We start from the raw sequence: 20034 nt of genomic DNA on the forward strand, positions 1-20034 counted from the left end.
TTAATCCTCCATGTCCCTGTGAGAGTACTCTTTAATCCCCACTTTGTAGAAGAAATTGGTTTAAGTTGCCTAATGTTGCACATGGCCATGTAAATACAAAACCTGTGCTTTTATTTTTTTAAAGATTTTATTTTTTAAGTAATCTCTACATCCAGCATGGGGCTCCAGTTCATTACCCTGAGATCAAGAGTCATGCGCTCCCCCAAAACCCGTGCTTTTAATTTAAAAGCAGTTAACAGCGATTATTTCATGTTTTTTTGTCTTTTTGTAGGAATGTACTTGTAAATAAAGATTCTATAATTTTATCTTTGGTCTGTTGTGGCAACACTCTTTTTTTTTTTTTTTTTTTTTTAACCTTCACTCACCATCAGTTCTTGCCACTCTTGTCTGGCTAAAAAACCGTTATTATGGTTATCTTTTTTGCTTATTTGTAAGGAGGTATTATAGTTTAACATCAGACTGCAGACTTCTGTTCTTATCCTCAATTGAGTACACAGTGGCTTTGTGACTGTCCTCAACACTTAACTTCTGAATTCCTTGTTTTTTAGAATGAAGAGGTTGAACTACATCTCCAGAGTTCTTATTTTTATGATCATGTTTTGTGCTTTTAAACAGAAGTACTCTGTCATATTTAGTGTACATTTTAGCAAGATTTCCAGTTAAATGTTGAGGTATTTAAGGTAGTGCCTACCTGTGAGTGTTCCTGTTAGTAGTGCTTTTTGTTCGTGTAAGCAGGAACTTACTTCTTGTGTAATAGTTCAGTAGTTATTAATAGTATTAAACAGCATTAATTGTAATATATTTTTCTTCATTATCTTGTTCCACATCTTAGCAATATATTGGATGTGGTGAAAATACGCACCTTCATAAATTTGGTATTCGAGAACATGTATGATCAGGAACACAATTGCTTGCACTGTTTAATAGAGGTTGTAACTTAAATGCCTGATGAATAATTATTTGGAACCATGTGGGTGGTTAATGATAGGAAAGTCAACAGAAGCTTGACAGTCAACGAAAGCTTTCTGGGTGAATTATTAAGCACTGCAAGAATAATTGAATTCCTTTAGAACAAGAGCCAGGTTAGGTGAAATATAACATGTTTCTATATTGTTTAGAATTCTGTTAGTAGTCAGTCTAGGAACCCACATCTTCCCCCCCCCCAAAGATTGATTGATTGATTTGAGAGAGAGGGAGAGGGGGGGCATGGAAGAGGGAGAGAGAACTGGGACTCAGATCCCAGGACCCTGAGATTAAGACCTGAGCTAAAAGCAAGGGTCAGTCACTTAAAGGACTGAGCCACGAAGGTGCCCCACCCACAAGATTTTTGAAGACAACACTGTTAAGGGATACTTTTCAGGCAATATATATTTAATTAAAAAAAAGTTGATCGCAGCTAGCTATTCTCCAGGAGATACAGTAGTAGCTCTCAGTCTTAGGTATTTAATACTATCTTTCTATGGTTGTCTGAACTGGTTGCTTTAATATGTCTTATAGTCCAGTGTTTGGTTTTTTGTATTGTTTCATTTGATTAATTTTAAGAGGGGTGACCCAGGGAAGTGTCTTATTCATACACCTATTCTTCCTGCTCAAGAGCAGCAAATGCCTAAGGATTCCTTGGATATCTGATTCAGAGCTGTGGGGGGATTTGAAGGTAAATCACTTTGAGATAGGAAATGGTACCGAGAAAAAAATGTAGTAGAGTTACAAATAAACATAGGGTTGGGAAATATAGGAAGACTGTCTTTGACAAGTTTGGGATTTTATAGCTTTTACATATATAAGATGGGTTGGGCCTAAAATTCCAGATTGATGTTCAGATTTTCCAATCTACAAAGTAGGGATTTCTTTTAAAAGATTGAGATAATGTTTAAAGCTATCACTTCAGATCATCTGTAAATGTTAGATTCCAGCCCCTCTCTGTTTAGAGGTGTCACTCCATTCTAAAACTAGGGTTCCAGCTTTTGTTTTTGAGTCTTTTGCTTTCCTTTTACGGAGGTGCCTTCAGCATTTTCCATTTGTTGGCTCTTTTATTGCTTTCAGGTGCGTGGAGATGTTCTTTTAAGAGAAACATTCTCTTTTATGTGATCTCTTTCTAGTGCTCTTCCTTTGCCAAGCTGTATACATGTCTTCCTGATTTTTATTCCTTTTTTATCTAGTCTTAAATATTTTTGATTGATTGGATTAAAACCTAATTTTATTTGCTGGTTGATTTTCATTCTCTGAGAATTTATTTACAGTTTTAATTGTTCATAACAAATGTGCTTTTTGTTTTTGTAGATTCACATTTCCAGTCAGAATTCAGACCTCAGTAGTGCTGCTCTACAGGCCTTGGGGTTTTGCTTATATAATCCCAAAATTACCTCAGGATTATCAGGTAGTTAAATTTATTATGACGTAATATTTTTAGAGTTTATATTTTCACACTTGGTCTGGGAGGGTCTGACACCCACTGTGACGCAGAAAAAATATTTTTAGAGTTTATAAATATGGTTTAATATGTTAAAAGTACTGTTACTTCTCTATTAGTTTTGTAACTTGTAGTTTAGGATTTGCTTTTGAGAAAGAAATAATGTTTTGATTATCATCTTTTAGAAGATCTCTTTTTTTCTAGACATATCTTTAACTTTGTTGTCATAAAATTTCTAAAAGAATATAAACTTATTTTAAAATTGTAACAAAAAACTGAACCTTCTCCTTCATAAAGCATATCTGCTTTGGAAGGTAATAATAATTTAGATGGTTATTTATTGTTTAAAACAAGCATATGCACTAAGGAACATGCTGAATTGAAAAGTTCTTTTACATAGTGGTGTTGGGATAGTTTGGACCCACGAGTAGCTAAGTTTTCAAGCAATCTTAATTACTGCTCTGTAGTTTGCCATTTTAATGGAAACCTAGGACGTGGTCTTTAGAGAGGGGGAAATCCGGGACAAGCAATAAAGATGCCTGAAAGTTACTACCATCTTCCTTTCTGATGGTAAAGTTTATGCCCTTTCTTTTTTAGATGTACAGATGTTCCCCATCTAAAATAGAGGTGGTTTGTTTTAGAGCAGAGGTGTAGGATTTGTAACAACTTGCCAAAAATTGTCTTATATGTTTAAAACTATAATGATACCTATGAAATTTCTTCATTTGCACAAAATTGAGTATACTGTTTGTTTTCTCTGAATATACCTTCCCATCTGACCTCTAAGTTTTGTGTTTTGGGAGGAAGTTTGGTATTAGCATTGGTTCACTGATCCTTCTCTCCGGATATGCATTAATTTTTTGACAGTGAAGAATATGTTGTTCTTTGTTTCTGTATTTGAGATTTTAAAGGATGCAAACTGTTCCACATAATTAAGGCTGCTTGTTTTTCAGAGACAGATATTCAAGAACTGCTTTTAAAATTGAATGATAGTGTTAAAAGCCCAGACAAAAATGTACGTACTAGGGCACTTTGGGTGATATCCAAGCAGACGTTTCCTGCTGAAGCCATTGGCAAAGTAGTGAGTATGGTTTTTGTATGTTTTCTTAACTACGTGCCACTTAAAAAATTCAGGCTTACTTGTATTTATTTCATTCTGTCTTTAGGTATCCACTATAATCGATTCATTAGAAATAGTATTTAATAGAGGAGAAATGCATTCTGCTGTTGTTGATTATGAAGCATTAAATGTCATCATAAGGTATGAATTTGCTGTTTTGGAAGAATAATTTCAGTGAATTTAGAATTTACTTCAAGGGGTAGACTTTGGGACTAGACTATGAGTTAGACATTAAAAACAAAATATCTTCTAAAGTCTCAAGGAGAAAAGGTAACAGGAAAAAGAAGGAAGTAGATTTGTTTAAGTTACTAGGTTTATTTATTTATTTATTTATTTTGTCTTTGTTTATTTTTACTGAGTCTTAAAAATGAAGTCTTGGTAGGGGTGCCTGGCTGGTTTACTTGGTGTAGAGCATGTTGCTCTTGATCTTGGGGTCATGAGTCCAAGCCCCATGTTGGGTGTAGAGCATACACGTTGCTGCTGCTAACATGATTCTGATTTTAAAAATTATTTCCATTAAAGCTTTTGCAAGAGTTTAAAAAATAGTAATAGGCTCCCAAGTAGGCTGTAGGGGGTATATAAGAAGGCATTAACGGCAACTAACAGCAGATGGGAGAACAGGAAAATGTTCTACTTTCTTCCTGTCCATCCCTCCTCTTTAAAGGACATGCTAACAGCACACAAACTTTGTTGGTGTGGTTTATCTTACCTAGGTTTTCATTCTTTTAAAATTTTCTGTAATCGAGCTATTTGCTTTAACTACTTACTGTTCTGATGTCCTGAATGATGCTCACCTTATGTCAATAATGCTCTGGCTGTCTTCTCCACCCTCCCCCCCCCGCCTTAAGATTCTTATTTATTAGAGAGAGAGAGCAGGAGCAGGGGTGGGGAGGGGCAGAAGCAGACTCCTTGCTGAGCAGGGAGCCCTATGTGATGCATGGCTGGATCCCAGGACCCTGGGATCATGACCTGAGCCGAAGGCAGACTCTTAACCAGCTGACCCCAGGTGCCCCTCTCTGGCTATCTTCTAAAAGAATTTTGAATTTACTTGCATTTTTAAAAAAAATATTTAAAAAAAATAAAAAATCAATATTTTAAATATTAATCTGAAAATAAAATGGTGTGTTTTTATTTTAAAAATTTATAAAAATAAGGAAATCTACAAATCAGTAAAAATTACATCTGCATGTATGCATATATATGTGTGTGTATATGTATATGTGTATATATATATGTGTGTATATATATATATATATATATATATTCTAAAACAGATAGATGGTACCAGGCATATTTCTGTGTGATGCTTATTTTCCTAGCAGTCTAGACATAAAAGGTGAGGTCAAGCTAATTTCATTGATTTCTCTATTATAGGCTAATTGAACAAGTCCCAGTTCAAATGGGAGAAGAGTCAGTTAGGTGGGCAAAATTGATCATACCTTTAGTGGTTCATTCAGCTCAAAAGGTACATTTGCGGGGAGCAACTGCTCTAGAGATGGGAATGCCATTGTTGCTTCAGAAACAACAAGAAATAGCATCTATCACAGAGCAGCTTATGACTACTGTAAGTATTATTTTGTGTAAGGAATTTTTGGACACTACATTTTAAGTTTCTGGCCCAAGCATAGGGCTCATAGTGGTATAATTGCATTATGATCTAGGAAGTTCCACTTTTAACAAAACATAAGTAATTGCTTAAGTTAGTATAGGCACACTGCTCCTAGGTTAATAAGGAAGGGAGCTGTTTGGTGTTTGTAGGATCTAGGCATTTTATTTCCTCTCCAGTGAATAGTGTTTGAAAGGGCTTGCATTTCTGGAAAAGGGAGAACATTACTGATTTCAGTGCTGTTTGGGTTGTTTTAACATAATCCCAACAGGTATAAATTTAAAGCACATAAGTGCATGTAATGTGTACAATTTCCTAAAGTTATTACTTGCCTCAGATTTTAGGCTTTTCTGTCGTCGTTCTTGTAACAGGTATTTATTGAGCACTTATATGCCATGCATTGTTTTAGCCACTGAATTATAGCAGTGAGCAGAAGGAACTTTCGGAGATTACTGTCCAGTGGGAGAGGCAATAGAGAATATAGTATATTCAGTGAGGAACATTATGGAGAACCGTAGAGACTAGATGGAGAGTGCCATTGGAGAGGAAGGGTATGGTCAGGAAAGGAAAAATAATAGGATATTTAAACAGTGATTTGAAAGTGATACAGGAATTAGCTACTTGGATGATAATGCAGTAAGCTCCTTCCAGGCAGGAGGAACCATGAGAGCAAAAGGCCCTGCTCTGATGGTTTTGTGTTGGTTGGTGTTCAGTGAACACTGGACAAGCAATAGAGTGAATGAGGATGAGAGGATTAGGAGATGATGTCAGAGAAGCAGAGGAGCAAATCACAGGACCTTGGTGGTGTTGCAAGGTATTTGTTTTTCACTCTGACTTATATTGAAGACCGTATTTGAAGGTTTTGAGTTTAGGAGTGTTATATGTACTGACTTGAGCTTTAAAGGGATCGCTGTGTCTATGTTGAGAATAGACTCTGGAGGAGTTGACTAGAAGAAGGGAAACTAGTTCAGAGATAACGTCAGTAATCTAGGTGAGGTGAGGGAGCCTTCCAGATTTTAAAACCTGGGATTTTGTTTATTTTTTTAAAGTTCAGGAGGTCTCACGGGAATGTTTGGATCCTAATAAAGTAGCTCCAATGTCTTTGCAAGTTTTTTTATTTTGATAAATTTATTTTCTTAAGAGTATATATAAAATTCTTTATAAATTTGAACTAAAATGTTCTCAGCTGTTACCCATGAAGCATTAATGTGTTTTTAAGAGTGAAAATTAAAACATTATCATTTGAACTCTATTGATACACATGTTGAAGTTTTCAGGGAAAAATATATTGGTAGAAAAATATTAAGCTGAATCGATGGATGGAATAATGGCCAGATTTGTGATAAGACAGGCATAGGAAGATGTTAATGATGTTTATATTTGGACTTTCACTGTAAAGCTTTCAGCTTTGCTATATAAATGAAAGATTTTCTAATAAAACATTGGGAAAAGTTAATTCAATTAAGACCGTCTGATATTGCATATTTTGTTTTCTCAAGAGTGTTTTTGGTAAATATTTTTGCTTTTGTTTGCAGAAATTACTTTCAGAGCTCCAAAAGCTATTTATGAGTAAGAATGAGACTTATGTGTTAAAATTGTGGCCTTTGTTTGTCAAACTTCTTGGGAAGGTAAGTGTGCAATTAATAGTTCACAGTTTATACCTGTGAGACCCTTTTCTTTCTTAACTTTACATTATTCATGCATGCCATATATGTAAATTTAGCCGATAACTAAAATTTGTTTGCAGACCCACAATAAGTGCTTATGCTACTTTCCCAGTCAATTGCAAACCTGCAGAGTGGCATAAATTTGTGCAGGTTCTTAACTGAAGTAGAACAAAATAATGCTCTTTTTATTTGGACTTTCACTGTTTTTTTTTTTTTTCTTTTCTTTAAATATGTATTTGGGAGAGAGAGTGAGCAAGAGAGAGAGAGCACACAAGCAGAGGGAGAGGGAGACCAGACTCCCCTGCTGAGCAGGAAGCCTGACATGGGGCTCCATGTCAGGACCCTGGCTGGGATCATGACCTGAACCCAAAGGCAGACATTTAACTGACTGAGCCACGCAGGCACCCCTAATTGTTCTTTTTCAACCAGATGTTCTTTTCGGGATGTCTGAGTGGCTCAGTTGGTTAAGTGTCTGCCTTCGGCTCAGGTCATAATCTCAGTGTCCTGGGATTGAGCCTCGCATAGGGCTGCCTGCTAAGCCAGGAGCCTGTCTCTCCCTCGGCCCCCTCCCCTGCTTTTGTGCATGCTCTCTCACATGCTCTCTCAAATAAATAAAATCTTTTAAAAAGAACATGTCCTTTTCATAAATCCACTTAGTGACACATTTCCCACGTTTTGTGCTTTTTCTTGGTGAATTTAGTTTTAAATGGTCCCCTGGCTTAGTGCCAGTGTTTATGGTTCCTAAGCACTGGAAGACTGTGATGTGCCCTAGGGAGAAATTACATGTGTTACATAAACTCTGTTTAAGCATGAGTAACAGTGCCATTGGCTGTGAGTTCAGTGATAGTGAATCAACAAAACATATGGTGTCTTTAAACAGAAATAAATAGAAAACAAGGTTGAATTCGATTGGTTGACAGAAAAGGTTCTTGTAGGAACCTAATCCTTCATCTTTCCTAGTGTTCTCAGTGGACTTCATAGAACTTTGGTGGATCGTTGAGGATTGACTATATGTCCTGTCTTTAAGCCAGGTTTTGTTTTTTGTTTTTGCTTTTTGAGGAAGGAATGTGTTTTTCTTCATTGTGGTAAATAAGCATATTTATCATACCCATCGTAAGTGTACGGTTCAGTGCCATTAAATACATACGCAAGTTGTGTAAACATCACTGTCTATACTGAAAACTTTTTCATCATCTCTCCACAACTTTACATGTTGTACGATAACTCCTCTTGCTCCCCCGTCCCCCAGCCCCTGGTAACTGCTATCCTATCTGCTGTCTCTGGTTTTGATAATTCTAGGCATCCCACATAAGTGGAATCATGCACTATTTGTCCTGTGTATGGCTTATTATGTTAGATATAATTTTTTCAATTTCTAATCATGTAGCAAGCACTTAATAACTTTCATTCTTATGGCTGAATAATATTTCACTCTGTATATAATTCATTTTTGTTCATTCGTTTGTTGATAGACACTTGGCTTGTTTTAACATTTCAGCTATTGTGAATAATGTTACTGTAAACATTTATGTACAAATATCTGTTGGATTCTCTGCTTTTCATTCTTTTGGATATATTTTAAGAATGGAATGGCTGGGTCATAATGGTAGTTCTGTGCTTAACTGTTTAAGACACCTCCAAATTGTGTTCCATAGTGGGTGCACTATTTTCCATTCCTACCAGTAATACACTAGGGTTCTTTCTAGTTTTCTTTTAAAGGTTTATTTGTTTATTTTAGAGTGCCTGAGGAGGGAGGGGCAGATGGAGAGGGAAAGAGAATCTCTAGCAGACTGCCTGCTGAGTGAGGAGCCTGATACAGGATCCTGAGATTATGACCTGAGCCGAAATCAAGAGCCGGACACTTAGGTGATGAGCCACCCAGGCACCTCTAGTTTTTCCACATCGTTGCCAGACTTGTTATTGTTTGGTTTTTGATAATGATAGTCATTCCAGAAAATTGTGTTCTGTTTTGTAAAACTGGGCCGTTTTAATGTTTTAAACATCTCTTGATGATTGCAGGCTTATAAGACTTTTGGGTAATGATTTGGAAACAGTCACAGTAGTGGTGTTTTTCCTGATTGGTGTGCCATCTTCAGTAATGATTATAAGGAGTTACTTATATGGAACTTCTGTCAAGCCAGTGAGACTGCATTTATGATCCATCATTTTCAGGATTGTTAGTAACCTGGACATACTTCTCCCAAATACCCTTACCTCTTTGTGTCACAAGACCCAGCTTGCTCACATCTTTGTCATTGACATTACCTTTGGTAGTAATAACCAAGGTAGTATATAGTGGGGATGAGGGGTTTTTCTTTACACCATTTATTGAGAGGTAAAAGGTGACTTTCAGTCTAGGACATATTACGTGGGCCTTCTTGAAACAAATCCATTGGCCCGATGAATCTTTCATATTTAGGTGGTTTTCATAAAAAGCCATTTCCAGTGGAGCAGACTTTAGTAACAGTAAACAGCTGCTTTCATGCTTTCTTTTTTCTCTTTGCTATTTGAATAACTTAATACTTGTTTCTCCTTGGGCATAAACCTTGAGCAGTCTTCCCATTTTCCTGCTTTCTCTTTTTGGTTTTAACTATATTTGAAAATATTTTAGCTCAGGACTGTCTCTGTGTCGTGTAGATAGGCAGGTACAATTCCCTGTGGAATCTTTTCATCATTCTTTAGTTTGGGTATCCCTTTTCATGTATCTTAATAGTATTTTTTGTTTTTTCTCAGCATGGTGCTGTTGATGATAGTGCTTAGCCTCATCACTTCTTTCTCTTTTTCTCATGGTGATCCAAGTGATATCTGTAGTAGTTACGGTGTAACTCAGTAAGTTGTTTTTTGTGGCATGGTGATTGCATACCAGCCACCTGGGCTCAAAGAAGCCCTAAGTATTTTGGTCTCCAAGACCTAAGAGCTGACTGCCCAAAACCCAGGGCAGGAAAGCCTTTGCCCATTTTTTTTAAATTAGTTTTTTAAAAAGATTTTATTTATTTATTTGATAGAGTGTGTGCGCACACACAAGCAGTGGGGGCAACAGAGGGAGAGAGAGAAGCAGGCTCTCTGCTGATCAGGGAGCCCAATATGGGCTCAGTCCCAGGACCCTGGGATCATGACCTGAGCCGAAAGCAGACACTTAACCGGCTGAGCCATGCAGGTGTCCCTCCTTTGCCCGTTTTTTAATTGGGTGGTTGGTTTTTGTTATTGAGTTATAGGAGCTCTTTATTCTGGGTTATTAATCCCTTATCAGATATGTGATTTTCAAACATTTTTTCCCCATTCTGTATGTTGTCTTTTAACCTGATAATATCCTTTGGTGCACAGAAGTTTTTGATGAAGTCCAATATAAATTAGATTTTTTTCTTTCATTACTTTTGGTGTCATAGCTGTGAAGTTGTTGTCAATCCAAGGTCATGAATCTTTTTCCCTCTGTATTCTTGTAGGATTTTTATAGTTCTAGTTCTTAGAAGTTTTAATCTTTGATCCATTTTAGCTTATTTTTGTATATGGTGTAAGGCAGGGGTCCAGTTTTCATTCTTTTGCACGTGGATATGCAATTTTGCAGCACCGTTTGTTGAAAAGAATGGTCTTTATATAACGAATGGTCTTGGCACCCTTGTTGAAAAATAAGAGGCACCCGGGTGGCTTGATCGGTTAAGCATCTGCCTTCGGCTCAAGGCACGATACCCTGGGGTCCTGGGATCGAGTCCTGATTTGGGGAGCCTGCTTCTCCTTCTGTGTGTCTCTCAGTCTCATGAATAAAAAAATAAAATCTTTAAAAAAAAAAAAGGAAAAAGAAAAATCAGTTGACGGCAGGGGTGTCTGGGCAGCACAGTTGAATAAGTGTCCGACTCTTGATTTTGTCTCAGGTCATCATCTCAGGGTCGTGAGATGGCGCCCAACGTGGGATACTGCACTCAGTGCAGAGTCTGCTTGAGACTCCCCCTCCCCCCAAAAAAGAAAGAAAGAAAGAAAGAAGGATCAATTCACAGCATATGTGAAGTTTTATTTTGGGGATCTCTATTCCATTGGCCTGTATGTTTATCCTTATGCCATTACCATATGTTTTAATTACTTCAGTTTTGAAGTAAGTTTGGAAGGCAAGAAGTGTGAGTTCTCCAAATTTATTCTTTCAAAATTGATTTGGCTATTTGGGGGCTCTTTGCAATTCCATAATGAATTTGAAGATTGGCTTTTCTTTTTTTGTGAAAAAGGCTGCTGGACTTTTAATAGAGATTGTGTTGAATTTGTAGATTGCTCTGTGTAATATTGACGTTTTAATGGTATTAAAACTTTCTGTACTTGTACGGGAGATGGTTTTCCATTTATTTGGATCTTTTTAAATGTTTTTTCAGCAAATATTTTGTAGCTCTTAGTGTACAAGCCTTACACCTCCTTGGTTAGATTTATTCCTAAGTATTTAATTCTTTTAGGTTCTATTGTAAATGGAATTGCTTACTTAATTTCCTTTTCAGATTGTTAGTTGCTGTTGTGTAGAAGCACAGCTGATTTTTGTGTGTTGATCTTGTATACTCTGCAGTTGCTGAATTTATTAGCTCTAGTAGCTTTCTTATGGATTCTTTGATTTTCTAAGCAAGTTATTTTTTAATGTTTATATGCTGTTCCGTTTATATGTGATTTATAGCTGCGATTGCTAATGTTTCATTTTTTAATGTATGTTTCCTTGCGATGCATTGTTTGTCATTTGTCCATTTTTCCCTTTTTCCAATTTTGGTGTATTTGAAAAAGCTGGCTTTTTTTGTTTGTTTCAACTTCAGAATTTCTTATTTTTTCTTAAGTACTGATTTTTTGTGTGTGTGTGTGGATATCATTTTTTTGGTATTAATGTTGGTAAGAATTTGGGATTTATCTTCCTAATTTTCTCTGATGTTTTAGAAATGTTCTGTTTTATGCATTATCTAATTCATGGAGCATTATATTTTGTGATCTTGAGTTTTGAATGTGCACGCAGAATCCAGTACATTTTAAGCTTCAGATTTTTAAGACTTTACATAGTTAACGCTGAATGAATTAGATAAATGAATAATAATAGTGCCTATGTGTTGTTTTAGGCAGGTAAATAACTTTGTTATGATTTTTCATTTTTAGACCTTGCATCGAAGCGGGAGTTTCATTAATTCTTTATTACAGCTGGAAGAACTAGGATTTCGAAGTGGAGCACCCATGATTAAAAAAATAGCTTTTATTGCTTGGAAGAGTTTAATAGATAATTTTGCTTTGAATCCAGGTAAGTAAGTAATATCTTAAAATTTTGATTTTTCTATGGATTTTACTCAAAATGATAAGAACAAAGCCTTTCTGATATTTTGGACTTTATATTGAAACTTAACCTATTGAAATTTTTTTTATTTTAAGGGAATAAACTTGTAGTCAAAAATAGAATTAAAAAGCCTAGACATTATCGAAACTCACAGATATAAAATTTGTTTTACGCTATTTCAGAAATTGAACAAAGTGACAAGTAACATTTGTGGCTTTTTTTAGTATATTCCAGCACTTAGTTGAGCAGTTTGAGTACCTCTAATTTAATCATCACAATAGACCTGAGATACTAAGTATTATCACTATTTTAGAGAGATTAAGTAATTTATCAAAGGTCACAGAGCCAGTAGATGATAGGAAACAGCTGTGATTGCTGTGAAACGTAACTGATAAACTTTTTTCTCTCAAGACCTTTAGAACAGTGCTTAATATTGGGTTTTTACTATTAATAAATACAAGTGATTCCTTTTGATTTACCTTAATTTTATCTTCCTATTGTCTAGTGGAGGTATCTGATACACAGTTGACCCTTGAACAGTGGAGGGTAAGGGATGCCAACATCCCACTGCATATAACTTTACTCCCCCCAAATTTGACTACAAATAGCCCACTGTTGACCAGAAGCCTTATCAACAACAAACAGTCGATTAACCCGTATTTTGTATGTTATGTGTATTACATACTCTAGTCTTACAATATAGTAAGCTAGAGAAATGTTAAGGAAATCATAAGGAAGAGAAAATACATTTGCAGTATTGTACTGCATAAAAACAAAAAAAATCTGTGTGTAAGTGGACCCGTGCAATTTAAACGCATGTTCAAAGGTCACTGTATATATGAGAAAGAGTATATATAGCCCAAAAGTAGGTCAGTAGGAATAAGTACTTAATTGGGTAGTTAGTCTTAGATATAATCAATACTGTGTTTATAAGAGCTAAGTAGTATTGATTTCATCCTATATTTTTTCTCTGCCAAAGACCATTAATAACCCTTTCTCTTCCCCTTTTTAGTATGTTTTGTAAGGTGATTATATTCATTATAATTTTATTGAAAATATTGATAAATGCATTGCCAGGCACAAATTTTAGTTGTAAATATTACCTTTTTGTTGTTGATTATGAGCTGGTAATGCAAGTTAATGTTCTGGACTAAATCTGTTGGAATTACTTATGGTTGAGTGTTAAAGCATAAAAAAGACATGACTTGAAGAGAAATAAAATGCTATCTCATTTGAAATAAGTCTGGAGCTAACGAGTGCATCCCTGGTATTATGGATCCAGGAAATCTTAAGGAATCAGATGCCTGTCTTTCTATCCCATCATCTTCAATATGCATAGTTGCAGATATAGGAAGGGGAGAAGATTGAAGAGCAAAAATGAACTTCTTTTCAGCTGAGCCATCTAGCTCTAGAGCCTTCCAGAAATTCCACATACACTTCCCCTTACAGCTCATTAGGTAGAATGGCTAAATGGGAGACTAGATAAAGAAATCAAAAAAACTGGTTATCTATCATTCTCCTCAGTGAAAGAGGTCTTTTATCTAAAAAAGAATGGCAATTAGGAATTTCTGCTCTGGGGATATTATTTTGAAGCTTCTCTCATAAGTAGAGTAGGAGTTCAGAAAAGATTAGAGAATTTGTTCCCACAGTGATTTGACTTTATTTTGTTCTTTATAGAAATGTTAATTGTGAAAGCTAAATGGCAGAATAGGTGTCAGAAACATTAATGCCATCCCACCAAATACATAGCTTGGCAGATGTTTCAGAATCCTTTTTAAGTCTTTCTGATAAGTTACTTGAGCACAGGCATCTTATTTTATGTATTCCCAGTTGTAAAATTCTAATATTAGGCTGGACAGTTTGTTGTGGAGGACTGCCTTGTGTGTTGAAGGAAGTTTAGCAGTATCCTTGGGTACAGCCTACTAGATGCCAACAGCATCCTCTGTACCCCTGCCTCTCAGGTCTAGCAACCAGAGATATTGTAGACGTTGCCAGATGTCCCTTGGTAGGAAAATCGTCCCTGGTACACACAGTATCTAATAAACATTACTTCCTCTTTTTTCTTTTTTCCTTTTTCTTTTCTTTCGCCTAATTACATGTAGTCCAGTTGTACTGGAGTCTTTCATAGTAAAAATTTGAGGTATAACAAGAACAGCTGATTTTAAAAAGATTTTTGATCTATTTCTTGCAGTGAGAAAGGAGACTTACATACTTATTCTTAAAATTCAGTCTTCAGGGCGCCTGGGTGGCTCAGCCGTTAAGCGTCTGCCTTCGGTTCAGGTCATGATCCTAGGGTCCTGGGATCGAGCCCCGCATCGGGCTCCCTGCTCCGCAGGAAGCCTGCTTCTCCCTCTCACACTCCCCTTGCTTGTGTTCCCTCTCTTGCTGTCTTTCTGTGTCAAATAAATAAATGAAATCTTTAAAAAAAAAATTTAGTCTTCAGCTTGTTTTTACCCATGTGCTTTTCTTTTAAGAAATACTATGCAGTGCAAAAAGACTGAAGTTGTTAATGCAGCCTTTGAGTTCTATCCATGTGAGAACAGAAACTCTAGCACTAACTAAGCTAGAAGTCTGGTGGTATCTACTCATGAGACTTGGACCTCATCTTCCTGCTAATTTTGAACAGGTAATAAAGGTGTTGAGTATAATGCTTGGTGTGTTTTAATGCATTCTAAAATTCTTAATCTAATCTTTCAGTGTTACATATGCTGTGTTAGCAGACCACACTGTATAAAAGATCTTTTTTTCCTAACACAGAACTTGAGTTTATTTTCCTCAAAAGATACTCTCCAGTTGTGTGAAATGGAGCCTCTAAAGCTTTCTCAACCAGCAACCACTCAAATACCTATTCTTACTCTAAAGGCATTTTAAGAGATTTTTTTAAAAGAAATTTCATAGGATTTAGAATGTTGAGTGTAAAATCAACATTACTGAAATAGAAATCAAGTTCTACACTGGGTTGATAAAAAGTTGGATCAGTTCTTATTTTTTATATCTCCTATTTCTAGGCTACATAATGGTAACAAATCATTTAATCTCAGCATAGCTTTTCAGTATTGTAAATGATTTTACAAATTTTTTTAGATTTTTATATCCTTGCTGGCATTTAGATATAGGCTTAATCTTCTCTATACCTCCTTGATTTTGCAGTGAATCCCATCCTTGGTTTCTGTATTTTTGTGCAATAAGTAAAAAAGGATAGCTCTGATAATTTCTGTCTTTCTCATTTCTTTATGTGGAATTTTGTAGTATATCTTTTAAATCTGTACTCCTTGTCTTGTGGTCTGTATACGTAATTGCACAGTAGTGAGTATATTATTGGAAATTGGGTTTTATAATAAAATAATATCTTGAATTTTTAGCAAATTTTTAAATTCTTAATTATTTAATGTAGTAAGGCTTTTAAACTTAACTCCATGAATTAATTGGAATTGGGCATTAATGGTAGTATGTAATGGGAACATAATTATTACAGATTCTACCATTATGAGGTCCTGAGTAGGCTAATCTTACCCAGTTGCCCCACACATTCATTGTTATAATTTATGCATTGGCTAGATTTGATTGGTACTGGAATGATCTTAGAAGTGAGCTTGAGGCGTCTTAGTGCGTATTTTTTTTGGGGTGCATTTTTAAAAAGCTTAAAATGAGTCTGTACCGATAGCATTAAAACTTGTTTATGTGTATAATTTCCCATCTGGAATTTAGAACTGAAATTTATAGATAGTACACATTTATAGGACAAATAAAGTTGTAATAAAAATTTTTACTTTTCCAGTTTCTTTAGCCAGTGCATCCAAACAGCCAGTAGAATTCCACATACCAAAAGAACTTAATAGTACTTCTTAAATTTAACTGTATCATGCAAGACTTTTAAAAAATATGTCAATTAGGTAGTTTAGAGATAGTTTCCCTTTTTTTTGTTTTTAACCCCAATAGGTGTGTGTGCCTCTGATTCAAAGTACAATAAGCATCGATTCTAATGCTTCACCTCAAGGCAGTTCATCTCGTGTAGCTGCTTCTCCAGGTTTAAGTCCTATGACTCCTATACACAAAGGTAAGAGATAGACATACTTGAGGTGGTTTTTTTTTTCTTCTATTTTTAAAAAAGGACTGAATGAAGCCTTTGCTCAGTTGTTCACACAAAATGAAGCACTTTATAATTTTGACTCCCTAACCACAAAGCCCATTCTGTACTAATTGTTTTCCCTGTGCGTTATTGGTGTAGTTGGGAAAAGATCGGTGTTTTTCCACTATACATGTGAATATATTACAAACAACTTTTGTGTTTGTTTCAGAACCAGAATCTTAGAACTTTTATTAAAAACAACAGATTTTAACAGATGTTTGGGGGGGGAAAAAGTGGCTTAAGGGGGGGTGGTGCCTGGGTGGCTCAGTTGATTCTTGATTTTTTCTCTGGTCGTGATCTTAGTGTCTCTGCACCTGCTTGAGATGCTCTCCCTCTGCCCCTGCCCCCTCAAACAAACAAATCTTTTTTAAAAAAGTATCTTGTATACATACCATTGGAAGAAAATGATTTGCTGTTTTTTTAAATTTTATGTTAGCTACTCTAGGCAGATTTTTATATTTAAGAGTCAGGAATGCCTGCATAATAGTATTTCAAGGTATGGATTAATGTTTGATAATTATCTTCATTTAAATGGTGTGTGACACTGGGCACCTGGGTGTCTCAGGCGGTTAAACATCTGCCTTCAGCTCAGGTCATGATCCTGGCGTTGTGGGATCGAGCCCTGCATCGGGCTCCCTGCTCAGCCGGAAGCCTGCTTCTCCTTCTCCCACTCCCCCTGCATGTGTTCCCTCTCTCACTATGTCTCTTTCTGTCAAATAAATAAAAAATCTTAAAAAAAAAAAAAAAGGTGTGTGACACTACTCTTGTTTTTAACCTAGTAAGATAATTAGGAACTCTGCTGTGGGCTTTAAGCAAAAATTCAACTTTTATTTGACAAAAACTATTTATTTTTAAAGATACATTTCATTGAAATGAAGTAAACAAAATATGTTAAGTTGGGTAGCTAATTTAATATAACTTACCATTTTGTTTTGTTTTGTTTTCAAGGTGCTTCCCCATATGGAGCTCCCGTAACTCCCCGGATGAACTTAAGTTCAAATTTTGGTGGAATGGCTACAATCCCCTCTATTCAACTTTTGGGACTTGAAATGCTGCTTCATTTTTTGTTGGGTCCAGAAGTCTTGAGTTTTGCCAAGCAAAACAAACTCGTACTGAGCTTAGGTATTTAATTTCTTAAAACGGTTCAGAGCAAGAGTGCATTAGGGTGAGAAGATGATTATTTTCCCCAAAGCCAAAATATTCTGTAATTACGTATGAAATAAATATAAATCTTTTTAATAGAAAACACATGTGAGACCACCTAAAATTTTATATTGAGATGTTTATTTCTTAAAGCTTTGGTTTGGCATAATTGTCCTTTTTTTTCTCTTTTTTAGAGCCCCTTGAACATGCGTTAATCAGCAGCTCTTCTTTTTTTTCCAAACATGCAAATACACTTATCACTGCTGTTCATGACAGCTTTGTTGCGGTTGGAAAAGATGCTTCTGGTAAGTATTTAAGAGGAAATTATTTATTATTTGTTTAAACGTATGTTTAAAAAGAAAATAAAATAGCAAATATTTATATAGTACCGTCTTTTGGCCAAATTGTGCTCTGAGAACATTACATATAAATCATTTAATTCTCACAGTAACCACCTCTGTTAGTCCGTTTTTCAAATGAAGAAACTGTGTTGTACAGAGAAGTTAATAACTTGTATAAAGTCACATAGTGGTGGAGCTGTGATTCAAACCTGGGCTTTATGATCCCAGCATCTACACTTAAAGTCCTGTGTTTGATAGCCTATCAAGTGTTGAGACAAAATTTCAAAAATGAAATAGTTTGCTATTTGGCTGGGAAATTTTTTTCTAGGGGCTTTCAGATGTCCTTTTGAATCTTTGGGGTTTTCTTCCTGTCTCAGAAGCAAAAGGTATTCAGTAAAGAAAATGCAGATAGCAGAGAAAAAGAAAATAATTACCCTTAATTAAGTTACATGACCCAGTGTTAATAGGTTACAGTTTGAAAAAATATTTCATTGTTGTGACAGTGTTTCATAAACTGATTGTGGGGTTGAATATTATAAGAATTATACTGTAAGTATTGCTCAACTTCTTAGTGTAAGAATGAAAAGGTAAACCTTTATAGTCATATCTACTGCATTCTAAAGTTTGTTTTGTTTTGTTTGGCAGATGCAGTTGTCAATGCTATTTGGAAGGAGCTAATTAGCTTGATGAAGTCAGTTATTGAATCAGGTAACTACTATAGCTGATAAGATGATTTTTATAGCACCCAATGAATTTTTGTTTGGCTTTTGTAAATAAAATTTACAGTCAGTTTTTGAAGTATATAGCTTCCAGACTTTCAAATAAAGCTATTTGATATATTTTTTAAAAATCAGTGTTTAATAGCTAAGTATATGTATTTATCCCTAAAAATACTATATTTTCACCCTTAAAATACTTGATATTTAGAACTACATTCTTCCTTTTGCTTTTTGATAGGTAACAAAAAAGAGAGACCAGGTTCTGAAGTTTTGACCCTGTTACTAAAATCTTTAGAAAGCATAGTGAAGTCAGAAGTATTTCCTGTGTCAAAAACACTGGTAAGGATAATGATTACGTGCTGGAATTCAAAAATCATATTCTGAAATTGAATTTTTTGTTGGAGATACTTACACAGACCAGGTTTCTTTTTCTTTTTAAGATTTTTAAATTTAGAGACAGCGCGCGGCACACACACACAAGCAGAGGGAAGAACAGGGTGGGAGGGAGAAAGGGGGAAAGAATCTCTAGCAGACTCCATGCTGAGTGTGGATCCCCAGGCAGGGCTCAAGATCATGACCTGAGCTGAAACCAGGAGTCAGGCATTTACCCGACTAAGCCGCTGGGGTGCCCCCACACCAGATCTTAAGATTTTATATCAAGTATTTATCAGCAGTTTAGGTCTGTAATAAATGTTATTCCATTGACTTGGGAGTCATTTGAAACCTCAATAAAGTAATTGAATATACTGGCAATACAAAAATCTTCCAGTGTTGTAAGAATGAGCCATACAGAGAAAATGGGGTAAAGGATATGAAACTAGAACTCAGGAAACTCAGAAGACTAATTTTCTAAGATTGCTGATCTCCACTGATAGTTATTTTGTACATTTAAGAAAATGTCTGGTATAATCTTATGGAACTTTGGCAATTTAAAGGAGCTCTGTTTAACCAAGATGACGACTTTGGTGTTAAACACCTTTTTTTATCCTATATAGTAGAAAAGGAAAAACAAATTGGATATACTTTTTATAATATTGCGTCTCCCAAGATAACTGCAGATGGAGTAAACTATACCCTACTCAAATTCCTTCTGAGTCTATGTACTGGGATGTCTACTGTGGCAGTAGATCGTAGTGCTTAATAGCAAGGGCTCTGGAGCAGACTAGGTTGAATCTCCCCACCCAGTTATTTTTTAACTGAGTGAATTTGGTCAGTTTTTCTACTCTTATCTTATGTAAAGGGAATATAGTAGTAGCTTTATAATTAATAAATGCAGAGCACAATGGGTCAGGAACAAAATATATGAGTCTACAAATGCTATTTAGTATTATCATTAGTGTCTGATTCAAATAAAGTGTGAAGGCACATTTTAACATAACCTTTTTTGTCATGTCATATGTCACTTGTTACATAGTTCAAATTAATACTGGTATAATAATTTTGAATGGCAGTTTGATAGGCTCTGTCATACTGGAGAGATGTGTCTTTAGACCCAGCTTCTAGTTAGTAGTGCTTTGAAACACACTTGCTTCTGGCACTAGTGAGTACATAATTCATTGCAGAATATCTTTTTTGTGGTATAAAAGAATGGCCGCAAGGGGTATTAATAGAAAAATGC

The 20034-nt window shown here is 35.5% G+C and overlaps 1 protein-coding gene and 1 pseudogene across 6 annotated transcripts in view; one reads left to right on the forward strand and one right to left on the reverse strand.

Annotated features, from left to right (window-relative positions):
* Positions 1–20034, forward strand: part of RIF1 (replication timing regulatory factor 1) — a 57619-nt gene that overhangs the window by 1662 nt on the left and 35923 nt on the right. For all 6 annotated transcript variants that reach the window (XM_019806902.2, XM_019806906.2, XM_002926196.4 and 3 more), the window contains exons 4-15: positions 2281–2377; positions 3364–3491; positions 3577–3671; positions 4905–5094; positions 6672–6764; positions 11913–12051; positions 14559–14710; positions 16024–16141; positions 17162–17335; positions 17551–17661; positions 18343–18405; positions 18655–18755. In XM_019806902.2, coding sequence (XP_019662461.1) covers positions 2281–2377; positions 3364–3491; positions 3577–3671; positions 4905–5094; positions 6672–6764; positions 11913–12051; positions 14559–14710; positions 16024–16141; positions 17162–17335; positions 17551–17661; positions 18343–18405; positions 18655–18755 — 1461 coding nt within the window. The remainder of the gene's footprint in view (positions 1–2280; positions 2378–3363; positions 3492–3576; positions 3672–4904; positions 5095–6671; positions 6765–11912; positions 12052–14558; positions 14711–16023; positions 16142–17161; positions 17336–17550; positions 17662–18342; positions 18406–18654; positions 18756–20034) is intronic.
* Positions 8956–9664, reverse strand: LOC105240665 (annotated as a pseudogene).

The sequence above is a fragment of the Ailuropoda melanoleuca genome, chromosome 2, assembly GCF_002007445.2.
Source record: "Ailuropoda melanoleuca isolate Jingjing chromosome 2, ASM200744v2, whole genome shotgun sequence".
NCBI classification, from domain to species: domain Eukaryota; kingdom Metazoa; phylum Chordata; class Mammalia; order Carnivora; family Ursidae; genus Ailuropoda; species Ailuropoda melanoleuca.